A 23422-nucleotide genomic window follows, 5' to 3' on the forward strand; every position below is an offset into this window, starting at 1 on the left:
AACTCCTATATAACCTTTAGCTAACATCCTCGTGACACTATCACACATTTCAATGATTCCTTACCTTTATATCACATAACTCCGGTGAATACTTTCCTCAGCTTACTTTTACCCTTCTTTTCTCTTTACACTCAATAATACCAATTAATAGTTCAACTCCTTGTTCCTTCTAGCTAACTCTTTAGAAATCCAGTTACCCCTTCGTTGCTCCAAAACTCAAATTCCATTATTTTCTACCGACATCATCTCACTCTTTCTTACCATGGATCTTCTCTTATTATGCTATCACTCACACTAGCCACTAATCTATCCATAAAATCAACGTTCACTGTTTAAACAATTGTATCTCTTTTGTACTTCTTTAGAAATCAGAATTCATTTAATACCGTTAAGTGCCCAAGGAAATCCCACAGTTGTTTCATCTCTTAATAAACCAAATCTCTCAAACTCACTCACTGTGTATAAATCTACCTCGCGACATGTCTCCATAAAGTTCACTGTTTACCACTCTTCTCAACCCCCTTCAAAACGAACTTTCACTACATATATCCATAACCCACACGACTCCTAACCATCTCCCTCCATAATCCTTTACACATCTCAATCCACCACTATCCACATCCTTACTTTCAATCTGTTTATTCTCACGTTCCTTAGACTCACATCATCCCTTACCCACTTTCACTGACTTTTACATCACTCAATTTCGCGAATAACTCAATCACTACGCCTCACAAAAACTTGCACCATGCCCCAATCAGCTCATCAACATTCTTTTTCTTTTTCCACTTCTCAGCACAACCACATATAGCTCATCTCCTCCCACCAAACTCATACTCACCAAGAGGTGCCACTCACCACCCCATAGGATTGGGTAACTTACGAATCCAGACCAACTTACATGTAAAACAATGCATAAGGAAGCAAAATAACCACTTTGAATTAAACATAATATGCAATGAAGTCAAAAGATAAGCATATGACCCAAAACAGGGGCCACTAGATCGAGTACAGGCCACTCGATCGAGTAAGGGACTTACTCGATCGAGTAGGTCAAGATCAGAAGCACGTAAAACAAATCACCAGGGCTACTCGATCGAGTAACTGAGGTACTCGATCGAGTGCCCCCTTACTCGATCGAGTACCAGGGATACTCGATCGAGTACCCTAATTCTCAGCACTGTCCAGTTTTCGTAAAACAGTCATAACTCACTCATTACTTGGTCAATCTGGGCGTGTGACCTATCGTTGGAATCGTAAAAGGACAAGCTATCATCTCCAATTGGAATCACATCAAAATCATTTATGCATCTCAAGTTATAACAGTTTAAAGACAACCTCTTTATAAACGAAAAACACAACTATTGATTTTTACTTCCCAAACGACTTAAACAACAACCAAGCAAACAAAACTAGTCCAAAACTCATAAAACCAGTATTCGTAATCATATGTTACTATTTTCAAAAAAAAAAAAAAAAAAAAAAAAAAAAAATCAAGCAACAACATTCATCATGCACATAGGTTATTTAACTTGTCAATCACGATTTACCCACATAAACATGCTCCACCCATGAATTTCATATTCTTATGCAATTACTTACTTAATCTCTTCCAACTAATTCATCAATTACAGCTACACACTTCTTACAACATATACCCATGAACAAACGTGGACAAGTACATAAACTTATCATACAACTCTATGCAAACAAAATATACGTATACAACACAACATTTCTATTCACATGTTATCATTATGTCACATTATGAATCATCCATCATGTTTCTCATTCCAACCACCGTCCTATATATCTCATCAACAAGTTTCCTCATATCATCATTTTCTTTCACATGCTCAACTTTCTACTTCGACATCCAACAATTAACACATTCCATCACATTCATAAACCAGTTAACCAAACACACATACGACTCGACAAACACTTCCCCCATGTGACCGGTTCAAAGTTGTAGGGCGACCCCTTGCGACTTTAGGACGTCTCCCAAGCCTTTGCATTAGCTCCTACAACTTTTACCCCGGGTTCATTTTAATTGACTCCCTATGTTCATTAAGTTCATTGGTTACAGGTTTCAGGATCGTCGCTCTGATACCATTTGTAACACCCCCATACTCCGAGTGCCTTACCAGGACCACTCAGGTATGAAGACATCACCATCTCGGTCGCCCGAGGTATGATAATCAAATAGACAAAACGGAAACAACATTTATTATAAATACTTTATTGAATGAATACAATCCTTGAAACCATAATGAAAGTACGATACATTATTCCAAACTATCTGTTCTCAACTGGAATGTAAATAAATGCTAAACTACAGCGGAAGACTCTATCATCATGTCGTGGCCATCCCAGCTATCCCAGTACTCATCCCTATACCTGTTCAATATCTGCTCACCATCCCCGAATGGATCACCGCAGGTTTACAAAACAACACCGGGGTCAGGACTAATCACACAATCAATATAGATAACCACAATAAGACAAACAGACAAATTGAACCGCCACACACACACACACACACATCCAACCAACCGTCTCAATCATCGATCGTCCACCTTTGGACCGCCCAAATGGGGGACCGCAGCTGTTCCCACCTAAGCCCCGCTCATCGTACGAGCGATAACCCTGTCCATTAATGTGCACATCCCCTCTCGTGGCGGGTTCCACGAAGGGCGAAACTAGGGCGTGAGATCACTCCCGCAAGTGACCCCACTCAGCCGAGAACGCATCTCGAGAGCCATCACAAACACAACCACAATCACAATCACAATTACAATTACAATCATCATATCAAACAACTAACTACAGCACATCACCAATATCCCATTATGGGACTAATACTGAGTAGGAAATCCTACCTGGAAAGCACAACACGCAGACGGTATCTACAGCTGTATCAAAACGGCTCCTCTACGAATTCTCCTCCTATCATACATAACACATAAAGACTACCATTCAATTACTACTCATCAAACCCCCAATTGCTAAATTAGGGTTTCGTCAATCTTATCAAAACATAATATAAATTATACTAAAAGCTTACCCTCGACGCAAGGAATCCAACGACGCGAACTACGATACAAACTGACCGTCTGAACTCCGGGAATTGTCAAGAACGCGATTAGGAAGAAGAACCAGTTGCTTTCTCTCTTAAACAGGTTTTAGGTTTTGTAAAAAGTGATTTAGAACAATGACGGATATGTTTATATACCTTAATCACGTAATTAACAAAACCCGAGAAAACTCCCCCGATAAACCGGACACTCGATCGAGTACCCAAGGTACTCGATCGAGTACCCCCCTACTCGATCGAGTGCCCCAGCTACTCGATCGAGTGCCCAACAGGTCAGAAACTATTTCTCTTCGCAACTTGCCCTTACTCGACAGAGTAAGGGTTACTCGATAGAGTACCCCCAAGACTATAAATACGGAGTATTACAATCACAATTATAAAAATTCACACCAGCAAAACTTATAAACAAGAAAAAAATAAAAGAATAATCATACTGAACCTAAACCTTAATAGAACATTAGCAAATAAAATCTATCTGAAAAAAATTAAAGATAACAGAGAGAGAGAGAGAGAGAGAGAGAGAGAGAGAGAGAGAGAGAGAGAGAGAGAAAGATTATACGATGATCCTTCATTGTAGATATCAATGGAACGAGGAGATGTTCAGCGCCATATTTGAGATGCTTGAGAGTGACTGTTTTGTGTACAACGATGAACGGAACTTCGGAAGAGGCGTCAATTCTTCAATAAAAAAGAAGAACAAAATCAGGAATGCAACCCTAATCAACTAATTTGCTCATAAAAATTGAGGAATAACAAATAAATTGGGGAAATTGAATTACCTAAATTGTAATCTGCTCGAAATCAGAAAATCGATGATGAAATCAGCGAGAACGAAGAAGGAAGCAAAATTGAAGTCTGATGTACATAGTAAGCTTGAAGATGGCCCAATAATGTGCTCAAAATCATAGTAATGGCTGTTGATCGTCGTAGGATAGCTTGATAATCGAAGGGGGACAAAGAATGAGGGAGAAAGGAAAGTTGTAAAAATGATTTGAGTTACACGGGATTGGGAGAGCGTCTGTTTGATGGATTAGAATAGTTATCAATCCGTCCAATTCGTCTTAGACCTAAGGATTGTTAGTGGTTCTAACAGTTTTCATTATCTTGGTGGTTCTCATAGGATCCCAAATATATATATATATATATATATATATATATATATATATATATATATTTATTTATTTATTAATTATTAATATTATCAACCAATCACATATCGCCATATATAGGTCATGAGTTGGGTCAATTTGCTCCACCAAAGGTCACAAATTGACCTGTTCTTTCCAAAGGTCACCATAATTTTTTTGTTAATTGATGATTAGTGTGACCAAGCAAGGTCATGACCTACCAATTGACCTTGCTTGGGGATGGTCACCATCCCCAAGTAGTGGTCGCGCTAATTAGGTCGCGACCCGCTTTTACTCTTAATCTCACCTTATTAACCTTGACCTATTTTCACCTCCCAAGTAAAAGGTCGCGACCTAGGTCATCAACCGAATCATTTTTCACTTTCCAACCCTTTTTGTTTTGTTTACGACCAATGATAATTTAACACCTATTGGGTTACCAATTGACGTAATAAGGTCAAGAGCAACCAAAGAGGTCACAAATTGACCTTATAAGGTCAAGAGCAACCAAAAGATCACCCTAATCTCATGTTTAATTGTTGGTTAAGGCGACCCAACAAGGTCGAGACCTCCCTCGTTATCTTGCTTGGGGATGGTTACAATGTGAGACTATCTCACACAATATTTTACTAACTAACTTTAATGATTATAGCCTTGAAAGAATGTACAACAGTGAATGAATAAGAATAATAATGATTATAGCCTTGAAACTTTTTAGTTTTTGACTTAAAAATCCCACTAATCACGGATTTACAGATGAAATTCCTAGACCAAAAGAATAAATTATAAAGAGAAAAATAAGGGGGACTCAAACTCAATCGCATAAAGCAAAAACTATACTGGTCCAATAGTCCCATACACTGACTCACTGTGCAATTCAATTATGCATCAATCGGACCACCTTTCCGGCTTTTCCTTTTCCCTCCTATTCACTTGTCACCTATCTCCACTGGGACCGCTAGGATGAAATCAGTTACACTTTAATGAATCGGACTGTAATAATATTATTATAAGACCGTCTCATTAAAAGATATCGAGGATGTCGAGAATACGTTGGTTACAAAGGGGACAGGAGCCTCGACTTAGCCAAAGTTCCCGAGAACACACCCTACAATAAGTATGACCACATGGTATAAACGCCGCGCCTTTATTTCTTCCCATGCACACGCAACACACGCTATCACTCCCCTCCACCTCCACCTCCACCACCTCCTCTTCCACCCTCTCTCCTCCCCCTCCTTTACTTTCTCTCTCTAATTCTCCGCCGTCCGCCGTCTCTTCCAACAACCTCATCAACGACACCCTCGACGGCGTCGTATTCCCTCCTCCTCCCTCTCCGACTCCGTCGCTGCTAATTTCCTCCGTTGCCGTCCGATACTCTCTCTCCGCCGCTAACGCCGCGGCTAAATTAATCCCTGAACTCCTATGCCGCGTTGAAACGTCCGTTTCTTCGTTGATTTCTTCGATAATGTCGATTTGGTTGTCGTCGTCGTCATCATTGCCGTACCGCCACGTGGCGACTCCGCAGCAGCCGAGTCGTTCTCTTAAGATCCTCCACCTACTACAGTAACGGAACCAGAATTTATAGTTAGAAAGACCAAACATTAAATTGAGAAAATTAGAAAAATAAATATAATCTGTCTCAATTTTTTTTTTTTTTAGAAAAGGTAAACAAATGAATGAATTGTTGAAAGTAATTTATCATGATTGGCACTGACCTGCTGACTTCACGTGGTTCTCCATCGTCGGATCGTATAATGGATCGAGGATCTTGAGCGTCCAATTTTTCAACGGTTAAAAGATCTAGAAGCGTCCACATCCTTCGTCCGCTGGTTCGTTGATCGGACGGTAATGGTGATGGGAGTAACAATGGACGGTCTTGATTTGCCGGACTACTACTCACCGCTGCACTCATTTTTTAATTTTTTTTTAATTTTTGTGTTTTTTTATAGTTTATGTACAAAATATGTGAATGAGGAAATGAAAAAGGAAAGAGGAGAAATGAGTAGGGAGAGAAGAAGGGGATGTGATGGAAATTTGTACTTATAGGAAGTATTGAGGAGTTTAGGTAATATGTCTTGTTTGGTCTAAATATTCAATAATTTTGGAAAGGGACGTGCGTACATGATATGCTCGTGAGATGAAATTAAAATGCAAGTGATTTACGTTTATGGATGTGTGATTAATGTGACTTGTTATCATGTGTGACTCCATCAATTAATTTGAATTGGGTTTTATTAGGATTTGTTAAAATTCTCAATGACAGTTTTAAATTACGGCGAAATAAATGTGATTATTGTATGATAAAATTAACTAATTTGTAATAAAAAAATATGGTCACTTTTTATTTATGATTCGTAAAATATTGGCGAATTTAGAGGGATGTAGCACTATGTAGGTGTATGTACCTGCATCCCCTCATTTATAAAATATTTACATATTAGTTTTGTTAAGTATTATCAGTGATTACTTATTTTCTATTATGTTGGTTAGGAGTTTAACTTTTGTTAAGTGCTCTTTTTTCACTTTTATCTCATTTTCTAGTCATGAATGTGTCTTTAATGCTATTTAGCGCATAAATTTCTTTTCACTGTAAGAACTAAAAACAATATACTCGCGATTTTTTTTATTCATATTTATTACTCAAAATTTTTGGATCTAATTTTATTTTAATTTAGTGTTTTACTTTAGCTCACGCTTTTATAATTATTTACACCGTATTAAAAAGGACTCAAATTTGAATCTAACTAAATATCTTTATTTAATGGAGTCAGAAGCAAGATTATTAAAATTACAACTACTATGGATCCCGCGCATGTATGCACAGTATTTATAGATCTTTTAGTTTATATAATGTATTATATATAAATTTAAAATTGATATATTATTCATTTTTCATATTTTAATATGAGCATAAAAAATTGAAATGGAAAACTAATCAAAAGAATTGGGTAAAGTAAAAAAAAAATGTATTTTAATGAAATACTTACCACAAAACTAATGATTTCAATTCATAACTTTTCTCAAATAATTTAAAACTTCTTTTGTCACAAAATTAATAATATCACTTCATAATTTTTTTATATGAATTAAGTACGTTTTTTTATACGAAAATAATAATATCAATTTATTGGGTTTTAGATTTATACCAGTTTTATTTTATTTTAATTAAAATATTATAATTTAGTTAAAATAAGATAATAATGGTTAAAGATTTTATATTAATTAAAAAATAATTATTTATTAAAAATAGAGACTCGTCTCCTTATTTAGCTAGATTTCTTTTAAAAGGAAACTATTGAAATATTCTCTTAGTAGTAAGGGAGATTACTCTCATTATAAACGAGTATATTCGTCTAAAAAGCTAGACGGGTCAAATATGTCACCATGTTCATAATAAAACAAGTTATTTTATTATGAAAAATGGTAATATATTTAAGCCGTGTACAATTTTAAACGAATAATGTTTGTCTAAACGAACAAGATTTTGGGTAGAAATTAATAAGGGAATGATGGATGTACTGCTTCGATTTGGTTACTGGCGGCAAGACTGCCATCAAGCCAGCTTTAAGGGTCATGGAGATTGGAGACACATTGAAGAAAGCAAAAGACAAATTAGAAAGAAGAAAAAGAGATTGGAGAAACGTGAAAATTAGAAAAAGCGCAAATTTAGGATGAAAAGAAAAGCTGAACAATTTGCCGGTGTTCAGCTACTTGGCGCCAGTAATTGGTTTCAATTCTACAATCACAAATTCTCATTGAAGACATGACATATCCGTCACAAGCTGAAGACGGATACCATTTTACCTCACAATGTACCCACTTTTTCTCTCTCTGCAACACTATTCATGTGGTCCCCTTTCTCCACTAACCCATTTTGTTACCATTTTATCTCACAAAATATCCGTCACAAATGGTAACCCGTCACAAGGGAGACCAATTGTTCTACAATAGGTCTTGGTATAGACGGGTGGGGCGAACAGACGGGTAAAGACCTCTAATAAAATGGGTAGGGGGAACAAGGTGGGGCACCCTCATGTGTTTCCCACTTTATGGCAAAATGGGTCATTTGTGAGTGAAAATGGTATCCGTCTATACGTATAGACGGATAGTGCCCGTCTATAATAAGAATTTGTGTCAATTCTACTCTTTGTGTGCTATTATTACACATGCATAAAGATTTTCTTGTTTACCTCTTTTAGGATTAGTTGATCCACTCTCTTTCAATCAAATCCTTTGACAGATTTTACATTTCAAATACTTGATTGAATTATATACGGAGTATATATTTAATGAGATGAAAGTTGATTAAAATGATAGTGTAATCATTTTGCTTTGTAATTGCTAATTCACAAATTCTCAATTGTGACAGATAGCATCCGTCGCAAGATAGAGATGGAGCGAATAGTAGCATTTTGTAACAACAATTAGTCTCCCTTGTGACATACATTATCCGTCACAAGGGAGAGACGGGTCGGATTGCATACCATATTATGTAAATATGGGTAAAAATGACCCATTTGTCTTTTTACGTTAAACAATTGGTAGGATGTGACTAAAGTAATTAATTTGACTTCATAATTAAATAATAATTAAAAAAAATCCTGGCTTCCACGGTTCCTTTCTATCAATTCAGTTTTATTTTGTATTTTAAACCCAATTAATTTCCTCTCTCTAAAAACCTTAAAGCCTCACAAACTTCATCCTCATTATCAAGATCTTCATCCCTCCATCTTCAACGATAACAATCTTCATCTCCATCTTCAACAACAACCATCTTCAATACGCCATTTTCAATCTTAGGTGGTAACATCTTCATTGCTCCATCTAAAGTGATAACATCTTCATCTTTATATTGACGGTTTTTGCTAGAAGATAAAAAAACGGTGGCTAAAAGAACACCACCCAAAAAGGAAAAGGGGAATCGAAGGTAGGGGTGAGCAAAACCGGATATCCGATCGGGTTTTGAAAACCGTATCGGATATTCGGTTTTTAAAAATCCCTTTTTTGGTATACGTATCCGATACGGATTTTCCGGATATACGAATTTCGGATATCCGGTTTTTCCGAATATCCGGTTTCCGTATATCCGGTATACGGTTTTGCAGCTTTTAATTCATTTTTCAGTTCTGTTTCCCATTTCACTCCAAAGCTTTTCCAAATCCTAATTTCTTACAAGCATAAAATCAAGTGCGCAAAAGAAACCCACAATAGTTACAGACTACAGTTTACAAGTACTTGATGTAAGATAAATTTTATGACTTCAATAATGAAATCAGTCCCAAGAATCAATATAGACTTGAATTAATTCAACCCTAATACAATTAATAGACGGAATAAAGGACTAACCGTGGTCCATGTCTTACAAACGCACTCAATACAATAAGAAGTATAAGACGATTGATTCTCCTTCTTAACCCTTTCCTTGATGTTTCTTGATGATGGAGGAAGAAACTGCCTTTCACCCTTTCACTTTTAATGTACGTATGTTTTGTGTTTTGTCAGATGATTAATGTTTCTTTTAATTTCCGAAATATATATAATGGGTTATATACCTTTTGTAGATACCTCATTTCTGCACCTCCCGCAAGCCACCTGGTGATGATTGGGCCGCATGTTTGGTACACGGAACAATTTATGACAATTCGTGAGTTTATCGTCAAGTGATAGCTCAAATACTTGTGTCTACCTCTTGTTGTCATTTATGCGCCACTACGGTCGTTTTGACAGTAATTAGAGTTCATTTGGAGCCCGGGTAAAAAACTGCTTCATTTTCTAATAAACCGCTTAAAATGCTGAGTCGGAATGTTCTAGAATATTCCAGATATTTATTCCATAATTCAATTTTATATCCTTTTGGTAAAATATATCCCGAAAATCTTATTTTAAGGAATAAGGAAGTTGAGATCGACCGCAATTCCATAACAGAAACGCGGAAATCTTTCTTCCGCAGGAGGAAACCTCTGGGGAAAGGACGCAGCACCTGTTGCGCCTCTTCCAAGAGTCGCATGGGTCGCCGCGCCTCTTTGACCCTTTCTGCGTATTTTCAGATCTTTTCGAGATTTGTTTCCAAAGTTTTAGTCATTCCATAATTCCTCCATGTGATTAGTATAAATAGGGACCTTCGTTCCACATATTTCTCACGCGAGTGTCCGCCCTTCTCTTCTCCCTTTGCTTTCTAAGACCGTGCTCTAAGCTTATTGACGTCTACGTGCTTGATCAATCGACCACGTAAGCTCGAATACTTCTGAGTACCAGTCACGTTGCATGACCGACCAATTTGACCAACTACACCTCAATTAATCAATCAATTTAATCTAAATCCTCTTACGAGGGCACTTTCATCATACATTCGAGTCGAGCAATCACTAAAACGTTAACTTAGTTAATCTCGTTTCGTCAAACATGTAAATCTGAGGGTGTAAATTCCATCTTTATTATTGTATTTTATTTTTTGTATTAATTAATGTAAGATTTACGTCAAAAGTATACTTAAAACCGATTTCTAAAACTCTTTTGTTAAACTATTTGTACGGATTAACAGTAGGTAGACGTCGAGAAGAAACGCAACAACTGCTGCGCCTCTTCGAAGAGTCGCAGCATCTGCTGCGCCTCTTCCAGAGGCTGCCGCAGTTTCTGCTTTTCTCCTTCTTCCTCGCCTCTTTGTTAATCCGTCCTCTTTTGTTTTCCCTTTCTTATTTTCTTCTTATTCATTCGTATATAATAATTATAACACGTGTTCTTAATAATTATCACTTTAAATCCGACTTAAATCCCTTATAATCGATATTTGCGGGTTTTCGTCATTAAATCAACCCGGATTTCGGAGATTCGATTCGTTCATATCAAATCTCTGGATTTTGACTTTTGTATATATTTTCATCTGTTTATCACAACTTTCGCATTGTTTCCGTTTAACCTAAATAACACTAAATATTTCGTAGTTTGTTTTTAATCTGTTTTAATTCGTTTTTATCGCTTTTATGACGATTTCATATGTAAATAATATGCTAAATCACTTTCATCCGAGTCAAATATCAACAATCAACCATTAAACGCACCAACAAACGTAAATAACTCGCAGTTCTGACTTCACATCCAGAACTCACCTCAGGAACAGACACAGTGACCACTGCGCCTTTTCCAAGGGACGCAGCATTGCTGCGCCTGTTCCGTGTTGATTTCTGTCTCTAAACTTCCGTTCTTGCTTTAACCTAATTCATTAGTTTACATATTAATTGACTATTAACCCTATTATCACTTCTAATCTGTCAGTATTTTCCTAGTGAATTTGGTGTACAAAATGATAGGAAAAAACCTCTAAATGCTTAGATTCCTACAAAAACGTAACAAACACAACAATACACCTAGAACACAAGATTAGCTCAAAAATATACTATTTAAATTATGATAAACAATAGAAACCGAGCTAAAATTAAGGATAAAAGTATATATAAAATGACCATATCACCGATCGGGGTGGCCTGTCCCCGATCGTGGTTTCCTTCCCCATTGAATTTTACGTTTCACCCTTTATCACTATATAAAGGGTGTTTAATCCGTCATTAGGGGATATCTTTTATCATCTTCCTATACTCTTAAGCACATAAATTATTTTAATTTTCAGAATTAGTTTACATTTCATTAAGCATTTCCTTTGTTATAAACATTTTACTTAAGCATTTTGTTCTTTATAATACAAGCTTTCCATTCAAGTTATTTGAGTTGATCACTTGTGTTCTTCTTGTTCAAGTTCTAATTCTCTTGTTACGGTAATTTCATTTTTAGTTTATTTCGTTAATCCATTGTTTATTCTAGTTATTTCATAATTCTTATTATTGTTATTAGCATTTTCATATTAGTTTATTACATTTTATTATCAAGTTACTATCACCATAGTTTATTTCTAGCAATTTCATTTACATTTCTTATCATTAGCAATTTCACTAATTCATATGTTATTGTTAATTAGCATATTTATAATCCTTATATTTCATTTAGTTATATTACTATTATCATCATGTTTATTAATTCATATGTTATTAGTTTAATTTTCAACATGAGTGAGTAGTCCACTTTGTCTAGGGATTATGGAAGCCATGCATGAATAATATTTGTAAATGTTAAATTAGGATGACATAATATTGTTTGATAAGTTTCTATCACATGCTTGTTTTATTTGCTAATCTTTGGTAATTGATCACTATCTTAGATTAATTTGTTATTCACTTTTATAAGTCGAGATGCACGAAAATGAATTAGACTAAGCATATTTTAGTAGACCGACTTAGCCATAGCCAGAGCTCGTTAGGACTTGTTCTATGGTTGACACTAAGGCCGAGAGGTGGTTGTCATAAGACCTAGACAATTAACAATATTATCTATTTCTAGTTTAACATGAATATCTATATATTTGCATGTGTGACCCGACTCCCCTAGACTCTTTTATTATATTTAATTTACACCATTTTATTTACAAGTTTAACAATCAAACTAACCAAACAATTGAATCGACCTAGATAGAATTCTACTTATAGCAATTCACTAGACAATTCCTGTCTCCTTGTGTTCGACCTCTACTTTACTACATTAATTTGTTAACCGAGTTTAGGGTATCTTTGTTAGGTGTGCGATAGCCTATTACTTTTCTATTTTAAGAATGCATTGGATGAATAATTTGATCATTCATATCCTATTTGGTTCACTTGTCATCTAATAATTGCCTCCTTCATTCCTTGGTCTTTGTGCAAAAATCAAAGGACAACAATTGACTGGGACGGAGGAAATATTTACCAGATGTTCCCGAACATTTGTAATAACAAAAAGTCCTATAAATTATACAATAATTTTTTTAGGTGCCAAATAAGCCACAATGACGAAACATTAAATTCAATCATGGGCCTGGGCTACATCTAAATGGATGAGAAAGAGTCCACAATACAAATGCAAGAGAGTTCCTCTCTTATATAAAATCAGTTGACAATAGATGGAGTAACTGTAACACCCCCTCATACCGAGGTACCTTACCAGGACTACCCAAGCATGAAAGGCTGTTACCATCTCGGTTTCCCGAGGTTAGTATATATCAAAGGCGTCCGTCCTAAACACATTTAATAGAAGTACTGTAAAGTATTAATGTTTACAACAATCCAAATCCAAACCAACACCAATAAAGTGAATACAACTGAGGACAACTACAAAATCATAGCTAAGACTCGTGACTGTGAAACTACAACTGGTGATGACGACTTCCCCATGACCGCCCAAGCTCACCAAATGCAATACCTGTCAAGTCTGCTCACCATCCCCGAATGGATCACCGCAGGTTTTACAAAACAACAACAACGGGGTCAGTACCATTCAATCAATGTAAGACAACAAACAATATAACCGGCTGATCATCCTCCATAGTAACCGACTACACACCGAAGTGTGTAGCCCTGCCAGATTACCCATCGCAACAGGTAATCCACTCCGCCAGTGGGTGACCGCAGCCCATCCCCACCAAGTCCAGCTCATCAACGAGCGACTAACAATCCCTGTCCCTTAATGTGCACATCCCCTCCCGTGACGGGTTCCACGGAGGGCGAACTAGGGTGTGAAGCCACTCCCGCAAGTGACTCCACCACAATCACACACAGCATCACAGCTGTCACAACACCACAATCATCACAACACAACCACATCACCACCGTCACCACAATACCCATACTCCGATGATCAGCAGATAACAACAATTACAGTACAATCACAATCTTAAATCAATTAACAGTACTGAGTAGGGAAAACCCTACCTTTTCGCAATCCGCTACGCTGCAATCAATCATACAAATGCACAACTAGTAACACATCGTCACCTACAACAGCGATAATCAACAATCAACGACATATGATGACCAAAACCCTAAATCCCCAAATTAACCAAATTAGGGTTTGTTAACTTATAAGAATGACAATAGATGAACAAGTATAAGACACTTACTACGGCGATTGACACGGAATGAGATGCTAGAACCCACAATCGACAACCTTTGACTTGGAATTGATGAAGATGATTAGAGGAGAATGAACGTAGTTTATGTTTTTGGGGAGAAAATGATTTTAGAAACTGACGAACGATTATGTATAACCTCTAATCATTTTAACCAAAACCGCAGAAACATTACTTCGCTGATCGGTACTCGGTCGAGTAAGTGTATACTCGGCCGAGTGTCCCATACTCGGTCGAGTGTTCACTTTACTCGGCCGAGTGTTCCTCGGCAGAACCAAAACAATACACAACCTCAGCACTACTCGGCCGAGTAGGTTCTACTCGGTCGAGTAGTCACCAAGGAAAATCCGTAGTGTTACAATCTTCCCCCCTTAAAAAGAACTTCGTCCCGAAGTTCACACTCTACTATAAAACAAAGCACAACACTACGCCACAAGACTATACCAACCACATATAACAACACCAAGGAACTATACAAGTCACCTATAAAACATGGACACTTAACACCAACTCCACAAATCACTCTTCCTTCCACAACATGGCTCACGATATCGTCTCAACTATAGCATAGGCTCCCAATACTGACTCCATAACATTACCCAATAACCACAATATAATGTTGCCAACTCTGTCTATAACCCTCACTAGCAACTCAATACCACGACAATCCACAAAAGAAGATCAACCATCAAAACGGAATGTTACATTCCACCACCCTTAAAAAGGAACTTCGTCCTCGAAGTTTACTCACACTCATCAACATCATCATCCAGCTGCGAAAACTCTCGAACTCACAAATATCATTATCTACTTTTATCAACACTATCAAACACTATATGTACCCATCCACACCTTATGCTACACCAACACTCTACGTCCAATAATATTACCATATGCACAACCATCAAAATCTCTTTTATCGCATCCTACTCCTCTTAAGATAAATGTTACGTCCTCGTAACTCGCTAAAACTAAATCCTAGCTATATATACTCCTTATCCCCATCACCACCGCATGTCAAAGATAACCATTTATAATCTGAACAGTCGCCATGCATATATCTTAGGCTCTCTTACTCAAACAACTCTCATCCTTCAATTCACTCGTCACACCCCCTAACCTATACCTCAAAATCTTTAACCTAACCCAAAACTTCAACTCTTCCACATTACCGCAACATGACATATATCTTTATATAAACTATATAAAACTCATATCACCAAAAGCATAATTCACACTCCACACTTGTTACGTACACTCATACTAGATCCTCAAGTTCTTTTCTTTCATTACCGCAAAACTCATACAGAACTTAACATGACACCAATTCCCAATATCCTGCACTCACTATCTCAACAAAAGATTATGAACCACTTGTCGCTTTCAGATCATTACAACACATATTCCACGAATCACTTGCCATGACTATGACTACCGATGCCTCATCTTAAAACAAGATCAAAATTACTGTAACAACTTCTCACAACTGTGTCCCATCAGCAGAATATCACTATACCATGACAACAACGAAAACATCTCATTCCCAAACTGAAACTGGTAAGAAACATCAACAAAACAAAACAACAGTCTTTATGTTCAACCAAAACTCACAAGGAACATCAGCAAACAAAACAACAATCTATGTTTAACTGGTATGCACTTTCGAAAACTCGTATTATAGTCATCTCACCTACTCCACCACAACCGATGACAGCATCGCAACACCGCCACCAACAGCCGCACCACAGTGCGAAAATACCCGCATCACAACAGTAAGTACCGTGCCCGGATCACCACCCGAGGCACCACAACCACACCGATAGACATCACAACATACACAATCCCATAAACACTGACTCAATATAACATCTTGAACAAGAAACTTACTCAAAACTGCTTTACCAGATCACAACACCATACATCATACGGAATAAATAGACAAGAATCTCATGCATACCATCCATACTTTTCATGGAATAAACATATATCATGAATACACATACAATTTTAACTATCCATGCCAGATCAATCAAATTATTACCTTTTGAACCTCATTCCATTAGTATACCGTACCCAACATAAATTACAAAACATTCATATAACAACTTTATAATTATCACACCATACCACTTCTTGTGAGGTCAGAACCTCACACAAACATTTACACATATCATAGACCCGTAATCACATCCAACTAGTCAATCCTGATCACGTAAGTTACCACTTGACAATGAATATCTCTTATCCAGACTTAACTCAGGTGCCCTTCATAACATATCTTCTTTTACACACAATTATCACCACCCGGCGAACGTAGCCATATCATCTGTACCCAACTACCAACGAATACCTCATATATCCATACCTTAAAATCCTTCATAACCAAACATTAATCACCTTCACAAAATCAACCTCATTAGAACAACTAACTTCCCCAAAATAACATCATCCCCAACCACTAGTGACAATACTATGACACCAACATTTTTCATGTGACTACTCTCTTACTATCACTTCTTAATATAACAACCCTTTTCCTCCCTTTGGTTCTCATCCCAAACAACAAACATCAAATATATCAACAAAAATCACCTCAACACTATTTCCAATTTCATCCGTAATTGTATCGTCACCCGACTCACCACCAAAATCTCATATCGTGCAAATTCTTTACCCAACTTTTGCTTTCTTTAATTACTCGAAACTCATGATTATCATGTTGTCCTGGAACTTCTACATAACTGTAACTCAAATCCTCATGATAGTATCATACATCTCTACGATTCCTTACTCTTATATCACATATCCTCAGTGAGCATGTTCCTAGTTTTACTCCCCTTATTCTTTTCTTTTACCCTCGACAAACTCCTTTAATGATTCAACTCTTCATTATTTCTATCTAACTCTCTAGTGCTCCGGTTACCTTCACATTGCTCCAAACTCAATTCCCATTATTTTATGTCGATATCATCTCACTCTTTCTTACCATGGGTCATCTCTCATTATACTATAACTCCCAATTGTCACTAATCTATCCATAAAGTCAACGTTTAAAGTTCAAACAATTGCATCTCCCTTTTTACATCACTAGGAACCAAAATTCATCTCATACCGTTAGCTGCCCAAAGAATTACTCACTAGGCTCACATCGTGAAAAATTCCAAATTCCCAAACTTGGTCACCATCTTCAATTCCACGTCGCGACATATCTCTATCTAAGTTCACTATATACCCCTCTTCTCCATCCATCTAAAGCAACCTTTCATTACATATATCCTTAAGCAACACAATGCTAACCGTCTCCCTCTATAAGTCCTTACACATCCCGAAATGTCACTATTCGTATCTCTCATCTCAATCTTTCATTCTCATGCTTCTTTACACTTACATCACCCTTGCCCATATACACTTACTTTTATACTACTCAATACACGACTATTTCACTCATCATATCTCACAAAACATGCTCTTTACCTCGATTAGCTCATCATTCTTCCCTTTTCTTTTTCCACTATCCTTCACAACCACATTAACACATGTCTTCCTTACCCAACACATGTCCCTCATAAGCCATCATTCTCCATGTCATACCTTCCGGTAACTTACGTATCAAGACCGTCTCACATATAAAAGAATGCGTTAAGACTCAAAACATACATGTGTATATATCCTATGACTCAAAACAATGAAAAACATAGCCACCGGCTCAAAACAAAAGTAAAAACATAGCCACCGACTCAAAACAAAGTAAGAACATAGCCACCGACTCAAAGTGGCCGCCCAACGAGGTACTCAGTCGACTACATAACATACTAGGTCGAGTACAAGGTACTCGGTCGAGTAACTGTATTACTCGGTCGAGTTTTGGGAATACTCGGCCGAGTAGACCTTACTCGGTCGAGTATGAGACCACTCGGCCGAGTACACGACTCCAGACGCTAAACAGTATTATCACAGAGAGATTACTCGGCCGAATATGGAATACTCGGTCGAGTATAAAAGACACTCGGCCGAGTAGGGACTACTCGGTCGAGTATAGGCGCAGATTCTCAAAGACCGTCCAGTTTTCGTAAAACAGTCATATCTCGCTCGTTACTTGGTCATTCTGGGCGTGTGACCTATCGTTAGAATCGTAAGAGGACAAGCTATCACCTCAACTTGGAATCACAACAATATCTTTTCTAGAACTCGACTTATGACAGTTTTAAGACAACCCTTCCGTAATCGATCTTCATACTAATCAAATTTCCTATACCAAAACAATTTGAACATGCATCAAGCAACAACAACAACTCAAAACTCCAAGAAACCAGTACACAAGTGAACTCTTATCATACTCACATGAAAATTAAACACGACATTCTCATATATAGATGCATGACCTTAATCACATGCTTCTACCAACAATCAAGCATTAAAATCATCATGTTCATATTCACATGTACCACTACCATACTTCATGTTCAACATTGTATTAAACAGGTAACATGATCACATTCTTCATACTCAATATCAACCAGATACAATTCACAATTTACCCTTCAAATTTTTTTTACCATGTTTCAACACTTAACATGCCAACATATTCCATGCTCAAAGTTTAGCATCAACAAATCATCGATACATTTTTCGACAACCATCACATTCCACTTCTTTCATCATTTTATCCAACCATGGACAAGATTCCAACTATAGGTATCAAACACACATGACTCAACATACAGCAATTTCCCCCCATGTGACCGGCTTGAGATCGTAAGGGCCTTAATGCGACTTCGGGACGTCTCCCAAGTCTTTGCGGCAGCTCCAAACAACTCTCCCCGGGTTCATTTTATTTAGACTCCCTAAGTTCATTGGGTTCATTTGTTTTAGGTGCCGGAATCGTCGGCTCTGATACCACTTTGTAACACCCCCTCATACCGAGGTACCTTACCAGGACTACCCAAGCATGAAAGGCTGTTACCATCTCGGTTTCCCGAGGTTAGTATATATCAAAGGCGTCCGTCCTAAACACATTTAATAGAAGTACTATAAAGTATTAATGTTTACAACAATCCAAATCCAAACCAACACCAATAAAGTGAATACAACTGAGGACAACTACAAAATCATAGCTAAGACTCGTGACTGTGAAACTACAACTGGTGATGACGACTTCCCCATGACCGCCCAAGCTCACCAAATGCAATACCTGTCAAGTCTGCTCACCATCCCCGAATGGATCACCGCAGGTTTTACAAAACAACAACAACGGGGTCAGTACCATTCAATCAATGTAAGACAACAAACAATATAACCGGCTGATCATCCTCCATAGTAACCGACTACACACCGAAGTGTGTAGCCCTGCCAGATTACCCATCGCAACAGGTAATCCACTCCGCCAGTGGGTGACCGCAGCCCATCCCCACCAAGTCCAGCTCATCAACGAGCGACTAACAATCCCTGTCCCTTAATGTGCACATCCCCTCCCGTGACGGGTTCCACGGAGGGCGAACTAGGGTGTGAAGCCACTCCCGCAAGTGACTCCACCACAATCACACACAGCATCACAGCTGTCACAACACCACAATCATCACAACACAACCACATCACCACCGTCACCACAATACCCATACTCCGATGATCAGCAGATAACAACAATTACAGTACAATCACAATCTTAAATCAATTAACAGTACTGAGTAGGGAAAACCCTACCTTTTCGCAATCCGCTACGCTGCAATCAATCATACAAATGCACAACTAGTAACACATCGTCACCTACAACAGCGATAATCAACAATCAACGACATATGATGACCAAAACCCTAAATCCCCAAATTAACCAAATTAGGGTTTGTTAACTTATAAGAATGACAATAGATGAACAAGTATAAGACACTTACTACGGCGATTGACACGGAATGAGATGCTAGAACCCACAATCGACAACCTTTGACTTGGAATTGATGAAGATGATTAGAGGAGAATGAACGTAGTTTATGTTTTTGGGGAGAAAATGATTTTAGAAACTGACGAACGATTATGTATAACCTCTAATCATTTTAACCAAAACCGCAGAAACATTACTTCGCCAGACCGGGTACTCGGTCGAGTAAGTGTATACTCGGCCGAGTGTCCCATACTCGGTCGAGTGTTCACTTTACTCGACCGAGTGTTCCTCGGCAGAACCAAAACAATACACAACCTCAGCACTACTCGGCCGAGTAGGTTCTACTCGGTCGAGTAGTCACCAAGGAAAATCCGTAGTGTTACAGTAACCTCTTATCTTATATAATGGAATAATAATCTTCTCTAATTCTTCAATGTGGATCTTTACATGTGTAACTCATTTGGATTGAAGCTTTATTCTCAACACATTCAAACCTAAGATCTAGTGTACACTATAAATTTTTCTTAATCATTGGTTATGACATCTTTGAGGGTAGATTATAATTTTAACCTAAAAAGATTGGTAGGTTCACTACTACAAATCCAGGCAACTACAACGCCCCTTTAACAACGATTATTCACGAAAATCACAATAGACGTTGTAGAATGTATGGCGCGAATTTTACTAAAATCAATTACAACGGGTATGGTTATAAAAACCGTTGTTATTCGTTTTAACAACGGGTCACACATGCACAACCGTTGTTAATAATTTGGCGCAAAATTGGCGCAAAGTTAGTGAAAAGTAATCACAACGGTTATTTTTGAAACCCGTTGTTAAAACTTATTTAACAACGGGTGTTTTTTACAACCGTTGTTAAAACATATTTCACAACGGTTGTTGTTTAATAACCGTTGTCAATACCTTCCATACTATAAACCACACAAACACAAGTTTGCTGCAGCCACAAAACACAAACCCAGCAGCAGCCAAACACAAACACAAAACACACACTTTCTCATCGTCTCTTTCTCTCTTTCTCATCGTCGCTTTATCTTCTCGCCGTCACTGTTGATTTCATCGTCTCTTTACGTACGTTCTGTAATTATCAGGTTTGTTTCATCGTCATTATTTTATTTTTCTAATTATTTCATTTCCATGTATGTGTTTTTATCGACCATTAGGTTCCGTTCAGCATCTGCTAATTATTTCATTTCCATGTATGTGTTTCTAATTATTTCATTTCCATCTTCTTTGGCGTCCTTCAGTACGGATCGAGCATAGTAAGAGTCTTAAGGATGATATCATTCATTGTTGGACCTTTAGTCCTAATTAATTGTTTTGATAATGACAGTAATGATTTGTATGTGGACTTAATATGTAAACATATGCGTGTAATTGTGTGCTTAAGTTTTAATTTAGAAAGGAACAATTACAAGACGCAAGCTTGAAGTTTGGACCAAAGAGGTACAACTTCAAATATACTTGATCGATGTTTTCAAGCGAGATCAAGATTGGAAATCAACCACGAGACTCAAGATGAGAGACTTGTGAAGAGACGATTCGTGTACTGAAGATCTACTGAAGATTAGTTAGTATAGGTCGTCATCCGGTAATGGTTTTACTTTGTTTGATTTAAAGGTTAATGAAGTTATGACCTAATAGACATAACTTCATTGCTAGACAAAAATGATGCGTTAATTTTTGGAAAATATATTTTTAATGGTTTATAAAAATAAGAGAGTATTTATTTGGTTGGAAATAATTAATTAGAATTTAAGTTAAATAAACTATTGGTTTGTAATACGATATTTATATCGTCATGCAACCTAGGGCTTTAACTAAATTCTATCTCGATTTGTTGCGGGCTAAAAGAAGCAAGCAATGGACCGATGGAGGCCTAGAGGCCGGCCAAACCCTAGTGGCCGAACCCTAGGTGGGCCGAACACTAGGAGGCCGAAACCCTAGGGTGGCCGAATCCCTAGGGAGGCCAAACTCCTTCCTTTGCTTCTTACTTGTTCATCAAGTCATTTGTTTCCAGAACATTCCTATGCCCTAATTCCAGAACATTCCAAACCCTAATCCTCTCTACTATAAATACTCTCATTCATTCAACATTAATTGTTGACACACACATCTACAAATTCCAAGAGAGAAAAATATTTTAAGCAAAATCATTTGAGTTTTAATTCTTATTTTCATATTTGCTTATACAAAAATCACGCATCAAATTTGTCAATCACTCGAAGAAAAATCGTTATAGGATATTAAATACACAAGGATAGTATACTCACTCGCATAACGTGAGATTAGTATTTGTCGTTGTATTTTTCTTATTAACGTAAGAGCAACCTAGAGTATTAGCGATACTCAATCTGAGTTATAATCATATAGTTGATTATACGAGTGGATTGGTAATTTTTGTAATCCGGAGAAAGGTACTAAAAATTATTAATCGAGAATAGTGGACGTAGGTTTCGACTTGTGAAACTGAACCACTTCAAAATCCTGTGTGTCTCTCTTTCTCTCTCTCTTTATTATTGTTATTTCGATTTTGCATTTATTGTTAATAATTTAATTAGTTGATTTTAATCAATAAAATCAAGTAATTAATTTATATCATATATTTCGAAAAAGCGGTCATCGTTTTTAATACTCAATTCACCCCCCCCCCTCTTTCGTATTCGATCAATAGACTCCACAATTGGTATCAGAGCCTCGTGCTCTTGATAGCCTAACAGCTAGAGTTGATCGTTTTTTTGTAGTCTATTTATCGTCTTTTCTCACGCATTTATTTTTTATCAAATGGATTCCAAACACCTAAAGTGTCCTATATTCAATGGGAAGAACTATGGTTTATGGAAAAATATGATGACCCACTTCATTAAGGGAAACGACTGAGAGTGTTGGTTGATTATCAAGAATGGTCCGAATAAGATCTTACTTGCAACCGTGAATGGCACTACCGTCGAAAAGAAAGAAGAAGACTATATTGAGGCGGATTATAAAAAGGCTGAGAAGAATTCAAAAGCAATAAGCTTATTGCAAAACGGTATGATTGCCACTGAATTCGATCGTTTCTCAACCAGTTCATCTGCCAAGGAAATATGGGATGGTCTAGAATTAGCCTATGAGGGAACCACTGTTGTCAAAAAGCAACGTATGGCATTACTAATGCGAAAATATGAGCTGTTTGCCATGGAGCAAAACGAGTCAGTTGATAGCATGTCCTCTCGCTTTTCTAGCATCATCAATGAGCTAAAAAATTTAGGAAGAACTTTTGACTCCGAGGAAATTGCTAGAAAAATACTCAGAAGTATGTCTCGCAGATG

General features: G+C 37.3%; 1 protein-coding gene across 1 annotated transcript; it reads right to left on the bottom strand.

Moving 5' to 3' along the window:
• Positions 1-4901: 4901 nt before the first annotated feature.
• On the bottom strand, positions 4902-14442 carry LOC141637984 (uncharacterized). The gene is made up of 3 exons (XM_074447419.1): positions 14355-14442; positions 5943-6141; positions 4902-5785 (listed from the first exon to the last, which is right to left on the bottom strand). Exons 1-3 carry the CDS (start codon positions 14440-14442, stop codon positions 5248-5250), a joined length of 825 nt encoding a protein of 274 aa, XP_074303520.1. The 3' UTR covers positions 4902-5247.
• Positions 14443-23422: the final 8980 nt, after the last annotated feature.

The sequence above is a fragment of the Silene latifolia genome, chromosome 2 (genome assembly GCF_048544455.1).
Source record: "Silene latifolia isolate original U9 population chromosome 2, ASM4854445v1, whole genome shotgun sequence".
Taxonomy (NCBI): domain Eukaryota; kingdom Viridiplantae; phylum Streptophyta; class Magnoliopsida; order Caryophyllales; family Caryophyllaceae; genus Silene; species Silene latifolia.